The following is a 22,231-nucleotide window of genomic DNA, read 5'->3' on the forward strand; positions in this document are numbered from 1 at the left end:
TTGGTTTCAGATAATAGGAACTTTCAGATAATAGTGACAGACTAGTGTCTTCTGGCTGCCTTCTCTTGCCCACGCTTGAGCTGCACTCAGTCCTGCAAATCAGGCAAATTGCCCCCTTTCTTCCCTTCCCTCCTGCACCCAAAGTGCCTCTCAGCACAGCCCACAGCAGTGAACTGTGCCAGTCCACAGACACGGTAGATGCCACCTTCTTTCCTGAAGCGCTGCCGTGTGGGCCTGCACTCTCTTCTGGGCGTTGTTTTGTTTTTGTTTTTGTTCTTGCCTCCTCCTTTGCTTTTAGTTTTTGTTCCTCTTGCTCTTCAAATACTGACGTTCTCTAATATTGTCCCTCCTTTACCTATCCTTCTCTTCTTGTTCGTTGTGTCTTGTTTAATTTGAATTTTTCAGTTAACATTACAGAAAAACCATGTATGCTTGTGTAGTGCTGTACTTTTAACACATGTATAGATGAGTCTAACCGCTGCCACACACAGGGGACCCAGAGCGGCTCCATCATCCGCTGGTCCCCTCCCCTGTCCCTCACCCTTGGTGGTGACCAGCTGCTCTGTTCTCCATCAGCATAGTTTTATCTTTTGGAGACTGTCATATAAATGGAATCATACATACGAACTTCTGTAGTATTCCACCGTGCTATTGAGCCCATCCAATGAGTTTTTCTAATCTGATTTCTTGTATTTTTCAACTTCACAGTTCACATTTGGCTCTTTTCTGATTTCTGGGGTTTAAAAAAAATTTTTTTTTTTTTCTTTTTGGTGAAACCATATCTTCATTTGATTCAAGAGTGTTCACGTTTACTCGTTAGGTCATTTTTATTTTAACTGCTTTAAAGTTTTTGTCAGATAATTCCAATGGCCGTGTTATCTCAGCATTGCGTCTGTGGGCTGTCTTTTCTCTTGCATCTTGAGATTTTCTGGTACTTCACAGGCTGAGTGATTTTGGATTTGATCTTGGACATTTTGATCATTATATGATGAGACTCTGGTTCTTGTTTAAAAGGAAAATGTATTATTTACATGGGTATTGTTTCTTCCTTTCCTGTATCTTTGCCCCTCTTATTTTTTTCTTCCACGTTTTGCCCTCTTGAACCTTTTCCTGTGACTCCTGGGAGATTATTCCAGTTTGTTTTCCAACTAAATCTTTTATTTAGATTACAGTCTTCCCAACTGCTTCACTGTGGTTTTTTAATTTGACAAGTGTGTCTCTACCTGGAGCACTCTTTGTAGTAACTTAGGTCAGTCCCTCATTGTGGCTCTCTGTTATGGTGTATTGATTTAGTGTATTTTTGAATCTTGTTTTTTTTAAAGGAGAAGCCTCAAGAAACTGGTTACTCTTTTTCTGGAAAGAATTCTCTTTTCTAGCGCAGAAGGGGTGAGGGACGAGGAGAGGATGCTCCTTCTGTATTTATGCCCGTTGGCCGTTAGCTCATCTGTACACACAGGTCAGTGTCTTTTGTTAGAAGTTGGGAAGGGTCCTAATCTTGGCATAGGTCTCTGTCACACATGTCACAGCCCAGGTGAGGGAAGACTGAAAGGTCACGGACTTGATGGTGGGGAGGAAGACGGAAGGGAGCCTGTGCCTTCTGCCCAGCCTGGCCCACCTGTCCCTGCTTAAGATGCGAGCAGGTGCAGCCAGGGAGCATTCTCCTAGGCCTCCAAGGCCGAATTTTCCCCAGAGGCTCCGCGTGGGTGGGCAGTAACTCCCCACCCTAGGGCACCATGGCCGATGTGTTACTTTTCCTTTGCTGTGTCACAGGTTGATTTCTCCTGTTCTGTTTCCCTAACCCTTTTCCTAGGGTTAGGGTTTCCTAGTGTACAGAAAAGTGTACTATTAGAGGTTGTCATCCACCCCATGTTTAGTTTCCATGATAGGAATAAAGGGAGTTAAATTAATGCCCTCAAGAAAAGCTCTTTATTCACTGTTTGTTGTGGTTTTTTTTTTTTAATGCTTGTCTTCAGATGTCATTAGCGATATAAGCTGAAGACATAACATAATGACTTTGCAAGTGCCAGCATTCACTATGAGTACCAAAAGATACCAAACTTATCTGAAAATATGCAACACACTTCTTGCACTAACATGGAATTTACTGAGACTGTAACTGAGTATAGAAAAATTAAATATAATTAGATTCAGCTATGTTGGCACTGTATAATATTTCTTGCTGCTCTTTGATTCAGTTTTGCATCACACTTCCTGTTGTCCATTTTTTCCCATTCTGTGTTGGAATGGCACTTGGTATCTTGAGTTAATACCCAATAGAAACATAAGTTCCTTCCTGAAACCAAATGCAAATAATTACCAGGAATCAAAATATCAGTTGCTATTTGGAGGCTGTACTGTCAGGAATCTGAAAGAGTCAGCTGGTTGTTTCTTAACCTGTGTTCTGAAACCTGTATTTAATTTGCTCATAACAGTCTGTGGTTGGGGAAATTCCCCCCTTAGAAGCTGCTAGGCTGCAAGGTGGGAATTCCCCCAGGCTCCTTACCCTTGGAAATCTCCTTCTAAGGTCATATTAAGAAGTGAGTTCAATTAAATCAACCCACAGTGGCAGTGCAGACCTTTTAAAAACTAACTTGGCAGTGTGTTTCAAAGTCCACGGGGCAGTCATGATCACACTTAATTGACTTAAAGAAACAACAGAGAAGAAGGCAGATGATCATGGAGGAAAGAATTCATTGACTCATGATGTAGAAATACAGAAGCATTCTCAGTATCCCACAATAGGCTATTTTTAATGAATGTTTATTTTAATGGAATGAATATTTTGTAACCATTAGAAATTATAACCATGAAGACTGTATAACAACATGAAAGCGTACAAATGATATGTTAACAGGGGGCAGAAGGCTCATATATTGCAATTATATAAGAGTATATATGTTTATGTCAAATCTTAGAAGGGAATCCATAGAAGATACTTTTCCATCTCTCATTTATAAACTTGCTATTATATAATTTTTTATCAGTTAAAAATAAAGGTTTTTTTCTTTTTTTTTTTTTGGAAAGCAAACAAACTGGTAATCAGATGAGGTTTGCCAGCCAAGATGTTTGGTCTAAGGTGAGAACATTAACCCATTCAGTGTTGACTACTGGTTTTTATTTAGTTAATCTTCTACTAGTTTTTTATTTACCTCTAAGTTATGAATATTTATAATTCTAATGAGAGCTCTGTCCAGAAACCCAGTTAACGTATAACAACTGACATATTTAGTATCTGACAAGGAATATTATCACTTGACTTTCTTATGGTGCCATAAGCTTATTAAGTCTCAATATTAGATTACATATTGTGACTTTAAAACATATCATGCAGGGACTCCCCGGGTGGTCCAGTGATTAAAACTCCATGCTTTGAATGCAGGGGATTCAGGTTCAATCCCTGGTTGGGGAACTAAGGTCCCACAAGCAATAAATAAATAAATCTTCTTGCTTTTTCCCCCATGTCTTACTAAATAGTGTGGGACTTAAAATGTTTGATAGAAGTTGCCAGAGAAGATTATTTTTGCCTTTTTTTGTTATATAGGTTATTTAGGAATGGTTTCCTTAACATTTTTTTTTCATCTTGTGTCACATGTTCTTTCATCCTGATGAAAGATTCCTTTTTATCTCTGATCATACTCCTTGACTTGAAATTGATCTGATCCATATTAATACAGCTGTGCCAGCTTTCTCACACAGACAAGTTCTGTGCCTTATATTTGAAGTTATTGTGAAGGCATGTAGTTGAGTAGTGTGGTTTTTTATTATTTTTGAATCTTGTCTGACATTCTTTATCTTTCAGTTGAGAAATTGGTCCATTTACATTTAATGTAATGATGGATACAATTGGGTTTAAGTCTGCCATCTCGGTTACGGCCTTTTGTCCTGTGTTCTCTGTATCTCCTTTCTTGCCTTCTTTTGGGTAAATCATGCATATTTGGTATTCAGTTTTATTCCCTCTATTGATTTTTTTAAAGCTATTCCTCTTGGTGGGGGTTATATGGTGGTGGGTGTGTGTTTGGTGTTTTGTTTTTAAGTTATTGCTTTAGAACTCTGCTGTTTAACACATTATTGATGAGAGACATATTAATACATCTTTTTTTACCCAACCATTATTGACATGTCAATATTATTTACATAACAAATTACTGGCCACAGATATTAATTCCTTAAAATAATCCCCTGGTCAATAATGAGTTAATAATCACTAGTCACATATGGCTATTGAAATTAACTGAAATATGAAAAAATAAGTCCCTGACTGGAGTTTGGAGAATGGATTGAAGGGATTGAGGAACAAAAACAGGAAGGTAAGTTAGGACAGTTTTAGAAACACTGGAAACTTTTTGTGAGGTATTACTAACAGAGTTAAAGAGAAATGGTAGGATTGAAAGATAATGGGGAGGTAGAATCAACAAGAATGGCTAACAAATGGAATGTCAAGTGAAGGAGAAGGGAGAAGTTCATGTGACTCCTAAGATTTCCTTCTTAGGCAAGCAAATGAATGATGGTACCATTCATTAATTGAGGCAGGGAAGATAGGGGAGTCAGATTTGGGGGAAGAGGAGTTTTGTTTTGGAGACCTTGCGAGACAGATATTTGTAGGAATTTCAAGGTGGAGATAAGTAGTAAGCAGTTGGCTACGTGAGTCAAGGATTTTTGGAGAGCTGTGTAGAGCAGAAATTTTCTTTTTAAAAAAATTTAAATATTTTTAAAAATTAAATTATTTAATTTAAATAGTTTTAAATGAAAATAGAATAGAAATATACAGAACTCTGGGGATCACCAGCATTTAAGAGGAAGAGGATTCCTCTGGTGGTCTGCCTGCCCCAGTGTGGGGGACAGGTTCGATCCCAGGTCCAGGAAGATTCCACACACCTTGGGGCAGTTAAAGCCTGTGTGCCACAACTACTGAAGCCCACCCATGTGCCTAAAGCCTGTGCTCCCCAGCAGGAGAAGAAACCACAGTGAGAATCCCTAGGGAGTAACAACTAGAGCGTAGCCCCCCGCCCCGCCCCGCCCCGCCCTGCCATCACCACAACTAGAGAGAGCCTGCATGCAGCAACTAAGACCCAGTGCAGACAAAAATAAATAAACACATATTTAAAAAAAAAAAAAAGAGGAAGAAGAAACTCTAGGCAGAGCTTATAGATAGTTGAAAGAAAACTAGGAGAGAATATATCCTTGAATACAAGGAAATAGTTGTGAATGGATGGTTAAATAATAGTGACTGGTTTACTAGGCAGATGTTGTGTAGATAATATTTGACAAGTTTGGCTTAGATCCACTTTTCTAAGAAGCAGCAAGTTATTCAGTGCTTTGAAATTATACTCCAATCATTCATTCCCTTTATCTTTTAGTATCCTATCTTGCTGTGTATTAGGCACTCTGCTAGGGATAGGAGCTACAGAGATAAGAGTTAGTGTCCATCATCCTCTTCCTGTAAAAGAAAGACATGCAAACAAATTTCTGTTGTTTATTTGCTAAATCACGTCCACAACCACAAATAAAGAGGAAGGGAGGGAAGGAGGGAAGAAGGAGAACCACAGTTGATAAAAAGATAGCATATAGAGCTCATCATAAGCAATTCAGAAAATACAGGCAAGATCATCAAGGACCCCACCACTGGGAAATAATCATTATTAACATCAGATTAACACAGTCTGGATACATCTTTAAAGGTTGGTACATATAAAAGGAGGGATGGAGATAATTTTACCTAATTAGGGTTATACTATATGTGCTAATTTAAATGTTAAGTGCTTAATTTCACTTTTAAAAGATAAGCGTAAAAAAATAAACTTCACATGAAGAATTCTTTCTAAGAGGTAGTAATTGCTAAAAGATCCATCTAAGGTTAACAGAAACATAGCATAAAACATTGAAGCCTTGGTTATTTTTATAAAGCTGTAAGTGTATGTCTTACTTTTCAGCAGCCTGATATGACTCTGCTGTCAGTGATGAAGAAATTAACACCTTAGTTTCTTTTCACCTTTCTCCCCATGTTCCTCCCCTAAAAACTGCTTCCTGATCTTCACCTTTCATTCCATTGTCACGGTTTATAACATTTGTCTACTCCTCTGTAACCTGATCCGTATATTTGTTTATTCTCAGCTCCACATATTTGATTCAGTTTTTACCATCATCTCTTTGCCTCTGGCTTCTCCAGCCCAGAGTTGTGTTATTTTTTTTCACGTCTTGGTTGGCTAGATTTCATCATCAAGTAGCTTTCTTAAGAAGGGCCCCAGTGGTCCCCGAAGTCCTCTATACCGTCTGTCTGTCACCTTTATACTCAGATGACAACTTGGCCGGGCATAAATTTGTTGGGTCATGCTTTCTTTCCCCTGAACTTTTGACATTTCTCCTCTGTCTCCTGAAATTATGTTGAACTTTTTTTTTTCCCCCTTTACTACTCCTTCCCTCTCTAACTGCCCCCCGACCATCAGTGAATCAGAATTGCAGTTTTCAAAGAAATGTAAGTTCTTTAAAACCGTCTCACACACTGCAGTTGAGAGAATTATTACTAGGAAGGCCCACCACAGCTATGAGACTCTGATGTGAGCCAAGGTATTTTTGGAGTGTTAACCATGCATCTTTGTTTTCCTTTATAGAGATAATTGATGACCTTGCCAACCTGGTGGAGAATACCGATGAGAAACTCCGCACTGAAACCAGGCGTGTGAATCTGGTGGACAGGAAGTCGACGTCTTGTGGTAAGAGACTGCTGTAGTTACGGCTCTTGCTTCTCTCATTGCTTGCGGATAAGCTTCCCACGTTTGGTCTGATTTTACCGCAGGGATCCGCTTGCTCTTCGAATACATGCAGTTTCATGTGATGAAGTGTTGAAATTTCTAGAAGATTCCTACATCTTGGTGAAAACGAAGTGAATTGTTACAAGTACAGGGAAAGTAGAATGCATTGTTAATTTTTTTTTCTTAATTAAAAATAAGAAACTTTCCTCAGTGCTTACCGAGAATAATAGTTTGAGAAATTGTGTGATGTCATGCAGACTGGTGGTGGTAGATCTCGTGGGTTTTACAGGCCACCTTGCTTGTTTTGTGCCTTGTTTTTTTAGTCACAAGTGTCCTTGCTGAAGCTGGAGCCATAGAACACTTAGAGCATAGAGTCTGAAGTCCAGCTGAGTTTATATCCTGTATTTAGTAATGTTGTCTTTGGCAGTCCTTTTACTTCTTAATACCTTGTGCATGAAATGAGGAGACATAGGTCAAAATAAGAACCACCAGGAATGATGCTTAGAGTGCTGATTCCCTGGCCGTCCCCTTGAGACTGAGTAGAGCGAGGCTGGAGTTCCAGAGGGTTCATCATTTAACAAGTGTGCCGGGCACTCCTGATGCAGGTCCTTGCTCTTGGGCAGACGTTCCGATACAGATGCTTGTCGGGTTTCAATGATCTATTGCCCGTGCACACTGCCGTGCCCACAGGTAAGTGACGATGATTGGTGCTGACAGCAGCAGTGATTACACTCGTGGTTATTTGGTGTTTCATCTCACAAAGGTGCACCAGGTTTATAAAGCTGAGACTTCTGTTATATATAACAGTGCAATAGCACTACCAAAAAAAGAAAAAAATCTAATGACCTGAACTTTTCGCTTTTTGCCTGATTTTAGCCCTTTCAGTATGAAGAACATAGTGGATCCCTCTGATCTGTCCAGTTTTAGAAGGACCTCTATGTGAGAGTTACCTGTGATGCACAGTTTGAGAAGTGCTACCTCCCTTGCCTGTGTGTGTGGTCAAACAGCAATCTAGAACAACCAGGTGGTAGAGGGCCAGGAAGATATAGACTCTGGAATCTCAGAGGAAGTGGAACTTGGGGGCACCCGCCTGCTTCCCTTTCATCACCTGTCTGCTCCCCTCAACCTAGCACTTCTCATCCACCGATACCAAGCCACTCTGTGCTCCTGTTTCTATAATAGAGCATGTGCTTCTTTCTGCTTCCTGCCCAAAGCAAAGCCTTGATTTTGCTTTAACAGCCTTCTCATAACTTCCCACCATGCTATTCTTTGCATCAGATCCTGAGTCTCTGGCAACAGAGATACATGGGTTCACTCCCACCTCCATCTGTTATTATCTTCAATTCTCATATAAACTTAATCTTTCTGAACTTGCGTTTCCTTGGCTGTTTAAAAAAACAAAAACAAAACAAGTAGATAGCCTGGTTATCAAAATGAAATTATATAAACCATGTAAAGTATCCAACACTAGCCATTGTCCATGAATTTCCTTATTTTGTGCAGAAGGCGGCTACAACCTGATAGTGAAGAGTGTGGGCTCCAAAGGTTGGACTCACATCCCAGCTCCACCATTCACCAGCCATGTGACCTTGGGAAATCCCAGTCCCCTGTGCCTTGATTTTCCCATCTCCAAAATGGGAACACTAATGGTACATATCTGAGAGGGTTGTTGTAAGGAATACATGATTTAATAGAGATAAAGATATAGATGATAAGTGGATAGATAGATAGGGATATATAGCACTTAGAACAGTGGTTAGCACATAGTAAGCAGTGAGCAAGAGTAAGTATTAACTGTTATCGTTATATGTCAGCCTGTTTTGCATTTACAACATAGCGGTCCTCGCCACATGCCATTCATGACATCACATTGAAGAATATTGATTCTACTGTTGCTAATTTATTATTTTATAGTTTTACCTGGTATTGATGTCTGTATCTAGAAATGTCCATAAAAATATTCTGAGCTGAGCTGTTTAATTTTTCTGTCTCTACAAATATGACTACTTCCTGTCTCTACAACTGTGACTGCTCTAGGTATCTAACGTAAATGAAACCATACAGTATTTGTCCCTTTGTATCTGGCTTATTTCACTTATGTCTTCAGTATTCCCCTATGTTGTACCATGCATCTGGAATTCTTTCCTTTTTTAAGCTGAATACTATTCCATTGTTAGTATTTATACCACATTTTGTTTACCCATTTATCTGTCAGAGGACTCCTGGGCTGTTGCCACCTTTTAGCTACTATGAATAGTGCTGCAGTGTGCCTGAATGTACAAGTATGAGTCCAGGCCCCTGCTCTTTTGTGTATATACCCAGAAGTAAAAAGTGAAAGTGTCAATCACTCAGTCATGTCCAACTTTTTGTGACTCCGTGGACTATTGCCAACCCAGCTCCTCTGTCCATGGGATTTTCCAGGCAAGAATACTGGAGTGGGTTGCCATTCCCTTCTCCAGGGGATCTTCCTGACCCAGGAATTGAACCTGGGTCTTCTGTATTGCAAGAAGATTCTTTACCATCTGAGCCATCAGGGAAGCCCCATCTGAAGTAGCATCACTGAATCAAATTGTAATTCAGTGTTGAATTTGGAGAAGACCCTGCCTACTGACCTGACCTTTTGTTTTGCTTTCAACCTTTAAACTCTGAGTTACTTTCTACTAGTTTTTTTTTTTTTTTTTTTAAGTCTGATAAAAGCCCAGTTGCAGGGAGGAGTCAGGGACTTCTACAACCTGAGAGGGGCAGGCAGGTGGGTTGGAAGGTAAGGTCCTGGGCCTGCCTAGTTGGGAAGTGTAAGAGGAGACCCTTTCCCCATTAAAGTGGAGCCCTAAAGAGCTATACCCTGGCGGGGAAAAGTGAACCAGAACGAAACTTGCCTTTGGGGATTGTGGGGAAGGCAGCCTTGGCCCGCAAAGATTAGGAGAAGAAAAGGAAGAAAGACTATCTTTTCTGACAAGTTGTGGTCACAGAAAGGCCCTTGTTTGCATTTGTATGCTGAGCAGACACACTCATCTGCTGTAGCTCCAGGTGCCTGGCAAAAGCAATGAATCACCTCTCTGGAGGAGAGAATATTATCCTTGGTCTCTAGGAGTCAACCAGAAATAAAATGTCCAGGGCAATGACCAGCACACACTCGAAGATAATCCGGCATACACAGAGACAGCACAACATAAGCAGGGACCAGCGACAAACTGCAGAAACTAACCTGCACACACTTGCCGTATTAGAATTCTCAGATATAAATGATGAAAGCAATTATTATATTTAAAGAAAGACATGACAGGCTTGAAAGTATCTTCAGAGAATAGGAAGCTATAAAGAGTAACTTAGAAAATCAAAAGGGATCAAACAGAACTTCTAGAAATAAAAAGTAACTGAAGTTCAAGACTCTGTGGACGTATTTGGTACCCGGCAGAAGAGGGACTCAACTGGAGGACAGGTGGGGAAAAAACCCCAACATATTCCCTTTCTGTAAATGCAGGCATTTACAAAAGGCTGTCCAGACACCATGGAAGTTAAATTATGATCACAATTAGAAAGGTGTTTAGTGGGGTAAGGGCTTGGTCTAAGAGCCTCAGGACATAGCAAAGAGTTAATCATTTGCTCTCCCCAAGTGCAGGGCCAGGTTGATCATTGATATGTAAACACATACACACAGTACATGAACCTGCAAGTAGGGCCTATTTTAACTGTTTGGGGGTGGGGGTGGGTGGGAATTAAGCCTCTCAGGGTAACTCAGTTACTGTTAACTTGATGACTGTTTAAGAGGGCTTGAGTGAGCTAAGAATAGCAGTGACGCCTCATCATTTTAGTTAAGGGAGTGCAAAAAAAAAAAAAGGCTGTGAACCGTGAAATGGTCTTTTGTTTTCCTACTGCCAACATATCGCCCTACCGATCTGATATAATATCAGTCATAGATGCTTTCCCAATGAGGAAATTTCTGGTTGTATAGAGAGACCCGATTGCAAGGGGCCCCACACAGAAGGGCCCAGTGATGAATCTGTTTGTTCAGTTGTTAACAAAGGATTCAGACGCCTCTTTATGAACCTTTCACTTGGCAGCCTGGGCTTTAACATTTTTTTTATTGGGATCTTTGGGTGGTTTTTTTCCCCACCTCCCTTTTCTTCACCCACCCCCATCCCAATAACAACAGCATCAAGTATAAAACAATATTGTCTCTCTCCAGCTTCTAAATGCAAACGAGACTGGTATTTTTCATTGGCACCTACATGTCCGTTCAGATCTGTTATGTGTGCTAAGGACACCCACATAAAGGCAGCATCTTTGTAATTGCAGTTTAAATATTCATTGTGCCCCATCCTCATTAGAATTCAAAATAGAGCCTCGTCTGAGTCTGAGGGACGCAGCCAATTGTGAAAGGCCAGGCTCAGCGTTCTGAATGACCCGGGTCGAGGGACAGTGTTGCTTCTCAGCATATGGACTATTACGTAATGTTGTCTAAGCACAGCCATTGTGAGTTCAGCAGCGTCTCGGGGACGTGGTTAGAAATCAGCCCTGCTGGCGCTGTGTTAACACTGTCTTAATCTGGAACCACTGGATTTGCCTTCCACTCTTCGAAAGTGGGGTGGCTTGAGCGAGGTGGATCCGTTCAGTCTTTCAGAAAGGACAGTCCAGCATGGCTGTGAGCCCAGGCAGACCCAGGTCACAATCTGGGCTCTGACACTGACACCTGGGTGACTCGGAGAGTGGCTTGTTCTCTCTAGGGCTCAAAATGGGCGTACCATGGTTATTCTGCAGACTACACAAGAACAAGTTGGGTGGCATCATGTCATGCATGCCTGTGCTACTGAGTCCTCAGTAAATACCAGCGATGTTGAAATGTTGGCTGTAAATTGGTCATCAAGAGCCGCCTTGATGAATAAGACTCAGAGGCTCTTACCTCTCTCTGAAGCCAGCTTAGAATGGTCTTTAAGGAAAATAGTGATGATTCAAGGAAGTTATTCTGGAATATTATGGAGCTAGGAGGTTTGCATCCTCATTTAATCAGAAATGGAGTCAGTTTTTTTTCCCCCGGTTAAGCTGGAATTTATCATCTTGTGGCTGAAGCCATTTCCAGTCATGAAATTAGCGAAAGCCACCTGGGGGGCATATTCAGGTGGCATGGCTTGACTTTTGTATAGCAAAGAAATGACTTGCTCTTTTATTAGCACATTATTATTACTTATTATAGATTTACTTATTACAGACTTATTTTCCATATAGACTTATTTAGACCCAGGCTGGGAGCAGCATTAAGCCTTTTAGTATACAGGCGTACATCACTGTATTGCACTTTGCTCTTATTGTACATCACAGATGTTGTGGGGTTTTATTTGTGTTTTACAAATTTAGGGTTTGTGGCAACCCTGCCTTGTCAGATGATGGTTGGCGTTTTTTAAAAATAATTAAGATAGGTACTTTTTTTTTTTTAAGACATAATGCCGTCACACACTTAGTAGACCACAGTATGGTGTGAATGTAGCTTATATGCACTGGGAAACCAGAAATGTGTGTGATTTGCTTTATTGTGATATTCCCGAGAATAGCTACTCAGCCAGCCTGAAACCAGCCCCCGGAGAGCCAAGGGGGCTAATTCAGTCTTTTCAGTCTCTGTACGCACCTCTTCCCCTTTTTAAGTTGGCTTTGCTGAGTCTTACTTGTGGCATGTGGGATCTAGTTCCCTGACCAGGGATCGAACCCGGGCTCCCTGCATTGGGAACTCAGAGTCTTAACCCCTGGACCACCAGGGAAGTCCCTCGGCCTCCCTTTGTCTTTCTTTTTTTCTTCTTCCATCTTCCATGGAAGACATACTTAGGACTCAGTCCTTTATTCTTTTTTCCTTGGCACTTTTTCGTTAAGCTACTCTTCTGACTCTTGGATGATTTCACAGGCAACTCACAGCTTTGCATCCCAGACCCCCCAACTTCCCCTGAATCTCAGGGTCTGTGTCTTCAGCGGCTGCCACCCAGGTTCTCTTGACCCCACCCCCCCGCCCCTGCCCAGCACGCTCTCAGTCCCTATATGCTCTTCATAGACTCATTGTCTTTAGCCCCAAATAAGCTTCCTCTTCCATTGCTCCCCACTTCTTCAGGCTCAAAACTTCCTTCGTTCCCTCAGAGGCTTTCAGAGGCCAGACAGCAAGTCTCCTTGAAGGAAGCGGGCCCTCGTTGTTCTCTCTGGTGGCAAACGAAGAGTGAACAGCAGAGTTTTGCCACGTGGGAATGCCACGCCGGATCATCTGTGTGTTTATTTTTATGGGAAGCCTGAAATCTGGATCTTCAAGTGAAATTTCCTAATATTTTAGTGTTGACAGTAAACGAACACTTAAAAAAATTCCATGTGGGCCAAATAAAGCATGTGGCGAAGCCCTGCACTTTGGGGCCTCTCTCTCACTTCTGTTTGGTCAACCCCTAGGCCTGTCTGAGAATAACCGTGAAGTATCTCTCTTCCCCGTTCATCACTTTGTGTTCTCACCAGGCTGTTTCTGGCTCTTGTTGCATTAAAAATAATAATGAAAGGATTTCCCTGGCAGTCCAATGGTTAAGAATCCGAGCTTCCATTCCGGGCTGCGCAGGTTTGATCCCTGCTTGGGGAACTAAGATCCCACACACTGTAAGGTGCAGCCGAAAAAATTGAAGTAAATAAAACTTTAAATAATCATGATAATGAAGAATTCTGTTTATTGGGTATAGAAAAATGTGCATGATTACAGCGTTGGTCATATTTATAGAAACTGTGGCCTGCCATCTTGTGAATTTGGTGTCTGAATACAGGAGACGTCTACCTGGCTACCGGTGTTACCAAGATAAACAAGATGACTGCTTCTCTTAAGAGTTCTCTTATTTTGTCAACGTGCCCTTTTCAGTTGATTTAAAACTGTTTCACTCCCTAGACATATCTGCTGTATATTTTCGAGAAATGACTTTTCTCCATCATGGAGATAATAGATACCAGGAAGTGAAACTACAGAGCATAAAATTCTTAGGACACCTGCTTCTAAAGTCCAAGCAAATACTGGGGCCCTCCAATGAATATATTGGAATTGCTCGATACTCATTTTAGGAGCTGAAATGTACAACTCACAGTCCTGCCCTTCTCCGGGCACCTCTGAATACTCCCCTCCTGGGCCCCATGGGTGCGTGTGGCATTGGTGTCATGCACGCGTGACATGTTTGTAATCAGGTGTCTTTTATATGTGACCACACCACTGTTGTCTGCTTTGGTTTTGAATTCCTACTGTGGAAAAGCCTGGTTTTTCTGCTAACATTTATTTTAGGGGAGCAAGAAAAGGACCAGGCTGTTCAAATGTTGATACTTTGGCTTAATCCAGGCAAAGTGAAGCCTTTGAGAGGAGCGCCAAATTGGAAAACCCCTACTTAATGGAAGGTGATTGATAAGGGCTGACAGCCCCAGAGCTGTCACCATGACCGCCTGCGAGGCCGCCACGCTTTTCTAATCTGTTACGAGGCAGTGACTTTTGCTATCATCAAGGGGTCAGAAATGATCACAAAGTAGAATCATTTTTTGATTATTGTTTTTGCTCGGTGTGGTTTGGAAAGATAAGGTGTGATTTCCAAGAGCGGCTTCTGTTGTGATGGAGTAATAACCACAGTGCACGGGCTTGGCTGATACCCCTCCCCCGGGCCTGTTCGTGCGAGTTTTCTGGTTATGTCTGTTCACCAGTGAATTCGTCTTTCAGCCTGCTCTATGGGGCAGGCAAGTACTGGCTCGGTTTAGAAGGATGATCATGGCCTGGGACACAGCATGTTTTGCTCACTCAAAGTGTATCTCACCTTGATAAATGTGTCTACCGCTTATGGGAGGCAGAGCCCCAGTGCCTACTCAGGGTACTTGTGTGCCTGCAACCTGACTTTTCAGGAGTTTACCATTACACACCAGTGCTTCTCATTCTTACACTGATGTTATTTTATATTTGTAAATTGCAGTGAAGAATTGGATTCTCTTTGTGACCAAAATTAATCCAAACTGGAAAGTGTTGGTATCTTTGATATCTTTCTTTTACCTATAAAGTCAATGACTTAGTAACACTGTGTTGCAGTCGCTCAGTGGTGTCTGACTCTTTGTGATCCCAGGGACTGTAGCCAACCAGGCTTCTCTGTCCATGGGATTTTCCCAGGCAAGAATACTGGAGTGGTTTGCCATCTCCTTCTCCAGGGGATCTTCCTGACCCAGGGATTGAATCCGAGTCTCCTGTGTCTCCTACATTGGAAGGCAGATTCTCTACCATTGAGCCACCTAGGAAGCCTGGTTAGTAACATTGACCATAAGCTAACGGTCAACATTATAAGGGTTTATTATTGAACTCTAATCCAATTATAATTGGATTTCCTCAAAAGAAATTGGCCATTTTCCTTATAGCTAGATTCATCCAAATCTTCATGCAGTCAGTATGGAAAGACGGGGGGTAGGGGGAAGTCAGTGACTTAGACTAGATGGTCTTTGAGTTGATCCAACTCTGTTATCCTCTTTCCATACCCCTTTGAGGAGAAGTAGACACTTCCTTCCAACTTGTTCGTGCATGCACACATATACACCCCACACACACACACATACCACGCCCCCCCATATATATATACACACACACACACACACGTCATCAGATATGAGCCAGGGGTCTTGACCAGAACTTTGCTGATCTCATTTCACACACACACACACACACACACATACACACACACACACACACGTCATCAGATATGAGCCGGGGTCTCGACCAGAACTTTGCTGATCTCATTTCATATAGGGTGGTTAGCACCAGGTTAGATACTTGCAGAGTTAAATCCTACCTGAACAGGGACTTTGACCTTTGATGTTATGTATTCGTGTTTGACTGGGGGAAATTTTTAACAGTTATATAACAGAATAAAACCAAGCAAGATAGGGTAATTTTTAAATGGAAGATATAGAGACCATCTGTTGTAGTATGTGTTTGTATTGGAAAATAAAGCACTGGGCTTATTGAGCGTAACTCCTGGGTTCTGTGTTATAAGTAGTTGGAAGAGATGCCTCACACGTTTCTCTCAATTTGGCTGTTATAGCTCTAGGGTATTTTTAGTAAATTAAATTTTTAAAAAAGAAGCTGTAATTTTTGAAAAACATCCCCTAAAATTTAAGTTTTGGGCTTAGGTTTTCATGCTGCTCTCCCTCAAAAATTGTCACTATGAAATGGAGTAAGTGGACATTTAGCTGATTTTAGGGTTATTTAAAGTCACAGTGATTCACAAGTGGATTATCTTCTCTCTCTATTATCCAAAGGGAGATTCAGATATCAGATGACCTTCCTGACTTTCTGGTTCTTGCCACTCTGTTGAGGCTCTCAAGCCTGGGCCAGTTACTAGTGTGTACTCAGAGAACATCGTTTTACTACCACATCAGCCATGATGCCCAATGTGGATGCTTCTGAGGAAGAGTTGTTCAGTTGCTCAGTCGTGTCCAACTCTTTGCAACCCCATGGACTGTAGCCCGCCAGGCTTCCCGGTCCTTTACCGTCTCCCAGAGCTTGCTCAAACTCATGTCCATTGAGTCAGTGATGCCATCCAAGCATCTCATCCTCTGTTGTCTCCTTCTCCTCCTGCCTTCAGGCTTTCCCAGCATCAGGGTCTTTTCCAGTGAATCAGTTCTTTGCATCAGGTGATCAAAGTATTGGAGTTTCAGCTACAACATCAGTCCTTCCAATGAATATTCAGGACCGATTTCCTTTAGGATGGACTGGTTGGATCTCCTTGCAGTCCAAGGGATTCTCAAGAGTCTTCTCCAACACCACAGTTCAAAAGCATCAATTCTTCGGTGCTCAGCTTTCTTTATAGTCCAACTCTCACCATCCATACATGACTACTGGAAAAACCATAGCTTTGACTAGATGAAACTTTGTCGGCAAAGTGATATCTCTGCTTTTTAATATGCTGTCTAGGTTTGTCATAGCTTTTCTTCCAAGGAGGAAATGTCTTTTAATTTTGTGGCTACAGTTACCATCTTCAGTGATTTTGGAGCCCAGGTGATTTTGGAGAAAAGAGGAACCACTGGTAAAGCTGAATAGAAACAAGCAAAATGAGAGTTGTCATACCTTCAGAAGTCATAATAATTAATACCTGGCTGCAGTCATTTCTCACTGTGCAGAGTGTCTCTGTCACCCCCTTCTGCCGCCTGTCTAGGACTAAGTCCCAGCCACCACTTTTCACTGAGCAGCAGGCTTCACAGTGGTGCCTATGTGAAAAGTGATTCCATTTCAGGGCAGTGCCTCCAGTCCAGAGCCCTGACATTAAATTTTTTTGTTGTTGCTGTTAAGTCTTTGTTGTATTTGTTACAATACTGCTTCTGTTTTATATTTTAGTTTTTGGCCCGGAGGCATGTGGGTCTTAGCTTCCCCATCAGGGATCAAACCCACACTTCTGCACTGTAAGGCAAAGTCCTAACCCCTGGACTGCCAGGAAAGCTCCCAACATTAATTTTTTTTTTTTTTTAAAGAACTTGACTCTAGACCTTGTTGCATTCATAAAAGTTTTTTCTTTTTAATCACCCCTAGGGATCCATTCATCTGCTCCAAGAGAACCTCGCCAGTGTCGCACTTTTTAGTTTTCTGCTCACCTTTTTGTTTTTAGTTTTCTGCTCACCTTTTCTATCTCAGAGCCAGACAGTCATGACGGTTTCCAGTCATTGAACCCGTGTTAAATTCCTGAGAAAAATTGATTTGGAGCTCATCTGAAATCACTGTTGGGTTTTCTCTGTCCAGGAGTGTGAGCACCGAGATCAATTTCTCCGGATTAGCAGCAGAATGATCTTTGTATTAGACTCTGGTATCAGCGGTCCGTGACGCGGCCCTCCGCGCATGCGCAGTATCGAGGACTCCTGTATCTAGCTTTGCGCTGCTTAGGCTGCAGTCCATGGGGTCGCGGAGGGTCGGACACGACTGAGCGACTTCACTTTCACTTTTCACTTTCATGCATTGGAGAAGGAAATGGCAATCCACCCCAGTGTTCTTGCCTGGAGAATCCCAGGGACGAGGGAGCCTGGTGGGCTGTCGTCTCTGGGGTCGCACAGAGTCGGACACGACTGAAGCGACTTAGCAGCAGCAGCAGCGCTGACTGCGGCCAGCGAAGTGAGACTCGGTGGCCTTGGGAGGGCACATGTCCACTGAGTGACTCCCTACCCCACCACTCCACATTCTTCCACAAGTTGATTTATGATGATAAGAGCCCTTTTTTCTTTTGGCCCTCCAAGCACTCATTCCTTTCAAAATGACTTTTCAGTTTCTGAAGTATTATTTTTAAAAAAAAATTTTTTTTTTTTTTTTTTTTCACATCTGGAGCTAAGATTCTTCATCATTGTGTTGGCGTTTGTCTGGTATAACTTCTTACCTGTAAACCAACAGAGAAGTGGAAAGAAAACTATAAAGAGTCGCTTTTTAAAATGGATAAATACAGTGGTGGTTGCAGCACAGTACATGAATTCATATTTAACCCCCTGAACTGTATACTTAAAAATGGTTAAGGTGGTAAATTTTGTGTTACGTGTTTTTACCATAGTAAAAAAATTTTCTGTTTCAAACATGAGTAAATACTTGGTGTACCCCATTCCAGGAAATTATGGCAAAGTGAGAATAAAATTCCTTGTTATCTTTGTTCCATACAGCCATTTGTTATGTGATGTGCTAACGGGATCTTACTTATGTTTATATAGATTTGCCTAAGCAAAATAGAAGTAGGAACAAAAGTGGCTTCAAAAACTAGAGGGCATCTTGAAAATAAATGTCAGTTAATTAAGCATTGTGGTTGCTATATCTTATTCTTGCCATTCTTAGTAATACAAAAAAGGGGACATAATTGTAATGCATTTCTGGGTATGTGTGTGTGTGTGCTTAGTCGTGTCCAACTCTTTGTGACCTCATGGACTGTAACCCGCCATAGACATATACATAGCCATAATAATGTAGATATTAGTTATTAATTTAGAATTATTTGAATAAAAAATTTTATTTGTGCATGAATCATTTTGATGCAATAATTTTCTTTAATATTGAGGTCTTTAGGTTTACAGGGTCTTTAAAAACTTGAGAGACAAGCTTCTAAATTGTAAACAAAAATCTGTTAATTAAAATAATAGAAAGATTATCCAGTAACAGAAGATTCAGGTAACTTTTAAAGAGTCCTTTGTATCCCCTTAGATGGATATATTCCCAGAATGATGAACTGCAGACTCCTCAAATGTTACTATTATTGTTGGGAGTGGTATTAGTAGAGTAAGTCAGAATCTACTGCATGTGTTAGTAGAAGAGAATAAGTTAGTAAATATATTGATATTCTTAGGAGCAAAACAGATAGCAAATGGAAAAAGTAAGAATGAACTGTATGGTGTTAGACTTGAATTAGAAGTATCACTGTAGACTCATGATTTAAAAATAAGGAAAAAATTAAGAAAAAATAATACATTTCTTTTAACTACTTGAAGAGCCTAGAAGCAGTGATACTCCAGTATCTGAGGACAGTTAGTGCCTAGATCTTTTGGGGTTGGCCAATAAGATCTTAGGGAAAAATTCAAACAAACTTTATGGCCAATCCAGGAGTTTCTAAATAGTATTTACCGCCCCTGACCCCCAACACACACACACATATATAAACCAAGTTTTTCTTGTAAAAACAACTAATTCCAGGTCTGGAGCAGAGAAATTATAAGGCAAGGCTGGAACTTCTTGGGTCAGACGTCAAGGAAATGCACTAACAATGATGAGGGCTTGGAGCTGGATTAAAGGGACTCTTGCTGGTCAAATTTAGGCAATTGAAGTTGTAAAAGTAATGATGGTAATAAATATTAGATTTTTTAAAAAATGTATTCATGAGTCCACATCAGTAGTCAAAAAAGGCAGAGATGAGGCTGAGGGTCATCTTGCCAGTAAATGTAGAAGAATGATAAAATTATAAAATCATCATTTTGCAACCACCAGTATAATCATTTCAGAATTGTCTGTGGATGCCAGAGTGTTAGGTGAGAAGGTTGTGGGAAGTAGGATGTTCACAGTCTCAAATGGCCAAATCATTAATTACGAAGGAGGAAAGAGACTTGAACAGAGTGAGCACACTTAGCATCACCACCGTGAGGGACAGCCTCGCATCGTGCGGCTCCAAATGGGACACAGCAGGAAGTATCGCAACACCGTCACCAGATCTAATCAAGAGAAACAGGCTCGTTCAGGTCGGTGGACAGTCTATCAGACAGCCACCCCGGGTCCTTTACAAGTGTCATGGGAGAAAGAAAAAGACGGGAGCACTGCTGTAGACTAGAGGAGACTGAAGGGAGATGACAGTTAAATGCAGTCTGTGGTTTTGATTGGATTCTGGATCAAAACTCACACAGCTCTAGAGGTATAATTGGGATAATTAGGGGCATTTTTTTTTTCCTTTTCTGTAAGTTTTAAATCTTTCAAAATAATAGGTCAGGGTGCAGGGAAAACAAGGGGCATATAAACAGTGACGTTTCCCCTGGACTACTGTCTTAGTTCATATCGTACTGAATTGTTTTAGGAAGGGATGAAAACCTGGTGAAGCGTCTGGGTGTGCCCCAGTAGGTGTTGCTTTCCAATCAAGTCTGAAACCATAGGAAGATCTTGAAAGATGAAGGCAGCTTAGTGTGAGCAGAATTAGGCGAACATGGCAGGCGCTGCACGTACAGGGTCGTGAGGCTCTGGCTCTGCAGGAAAGAAGCCCTGATCATACTGGGGCTTTTCACTGAAGACCTAGGCCATCGAGAAGGTAAGAAGCAAGACTGAAGGGTGGCCTGCCTGCGTAGCCAGCTTATGTGCTTCCTCAGCTGAAATGCTTGGTGAACCTCAACCTGCCCAGTTTCCATTCCCATCCTGAAAGTCATCCTGCTGTGGGGAGGTTGTCTGGATGTTTATCTTCCCACTAGACCTTGAGCTTCCTGAGGTCTTTGGACTATGTCTTTCAATTCTGATTCCTAGCAGCTTGCAAAATGATGGACTTTGAATGGGATTTATTTCAGAGGTAGCTGAAGTCCTGTGGGACAGTTTTCTTTCTTTCTTTTTTTATTATAGTCGATTTACAATGTTGTGTTAGTTTCTGGTGTACAGAAAATGATTCTGCTTTATATGTATATGTGTGTGTGTATATATATATATATTCTCTTTCATATTATTTTCAATTATGATTAATTACAGGATATTGAATATAGTTCCCTGTGCTGTACATTATTTATCTGTTTTACATGTATCTTAGATGGGGGTTTTCTGACTCTTCAGACTTTCTTAAGGACTTGTCAGTCTGGAAAGATAAAAATCTGAGAATGGCTAGAAAGTTTACTAGATTATGAATGACATAGATAGGGATCACTTGGATTTGTTTCTCATATTTGACAATATACTAATGTCTAGGGCCATTAAAAAAAAAAAAAACCACCTGTCACGTAAATAAATTCCTTAAGTGTACTATCTTTCAGCCACAGGCTACCCAGCCACCATCATCCATTTTGCAAAGGCATAGACACACACCCATTCAATGGAATATTACTCAACCAGAAACAGGAGTGAAGTGCTGATACATACTACTCTGTGGATGAACCTTGAAGCATTATATTAAGGGAAAGAAGCCAGACCCCAAAGACCACGTATATGAAATGTCTAGAAGAGTCAATTATATGGAGACAGACAGCAGATTAGCGGTTGCCATGGGTTTAGGAGGAAGCTGGGGGGGTCTTGCTTAGAGGGTATGAGGTTTCCTTCTGGGGTGATGAAAAGGTTCTGGAATAAGATAGTAGCAGTGGTTGTAGGACTTTGTGAATGTAAGTCATGCCAATGAATATACATGTTAAAATGGTAACTTATTATGTTATGTGTAATTTACCACAATTTAAAAAAAAAAGAAAACCATGAAAAATAAGGAGTAATTTCTCTAGGATTCTGTGGTGTCAAGCAGCACAGGCAATTTGGGAAGGCTGAGGGTTTCCTGGCTTTATATAAAATGATGGGTTATTAAACTAAGGTAAGCTGGGGGCATATTTGACTCTTGAAGCTGCTCACAAGGAGAGACGTTTCTGTGTCCCTCCTTGTTAATCATAAAGCCAGCAAAAGACAGAACATTGGATCCGACTCAACAAGACCACTAGTGCCACTCAGCGCATTAGAAGCTGCAGGGAGCCTGCTCACTTCCCAGCCTTCTGATTTCTGAGTTTGTTTTATTTTTCCTGAATTCGGAGGCCTGTGCAATCCACCCTTAGACCCGCACTAGCTAGAAACACCCTCCCCTGCCCCCCTATTGAGTATGTGATAAAGTTCTTGAATTTTGTAAAGAGCGGTGACCAAGTGCGGCCAGTGTTAGTGGTTTGCGGTCGTCGCTTGCTAAACTTTTTCTTCCCGTGGTACCTCTCACAAGTTCTTCATTTTCCATGACATGCTGAGGTTGAGGTTCAAGGGGATGGATGGGCAGACTGGCAAGATGTGTGCTCCTGGGACGATG

The 22,231-nt window shown here is 41.3% G+C and overlaps 1 protein-coding gene across 4 annotated transcripts in view; it reads left to right on the forward strand.

Annotated features, from left to right (window-relative positions):
* Positions 1 to 22,231, forward strand: part of STX8 (syntaxin 8) — a 199,266-nt gene that overhangs the window by 108,512 nt on the left and 68,523 nt on the right. For 3 of the 4 annotated variants that reach the window (XM_040243371.1, XM_040243372.1, XM_040243370.1), the window contains one exon: positions 6,609 to 6,710. In XM_040243371.1, coding sequence (XP_040099305.1) covers positions 6,609 to 6,710 — 102 coding nt within the window. Of the gene's footprint in view, positions 1 to 6,608; positions 6,711 to 6,793; positions 6,974 to 22,231 lie in introns of those variants that run through there. The other variant, XM_040243373.1, reaches the window with a different exon arrangement.

The sequence above is a fragment of the Oryx dammah genome, unplaced genomic scaffold (assembly GCF_014754425.2).
Source record: "Oryx dammah isolate SB20612 unplaced genomic scaffold, SCBI_Odam_1.1 HiC_scaffold_8, whole genome shotgun sequence".
NCBI classification, from domain to species: Eukaryota; Metazoa; Chordata; class Mammalia; order Artiodactyla; family Bovidae; genus Oryx; species Oryx dammah.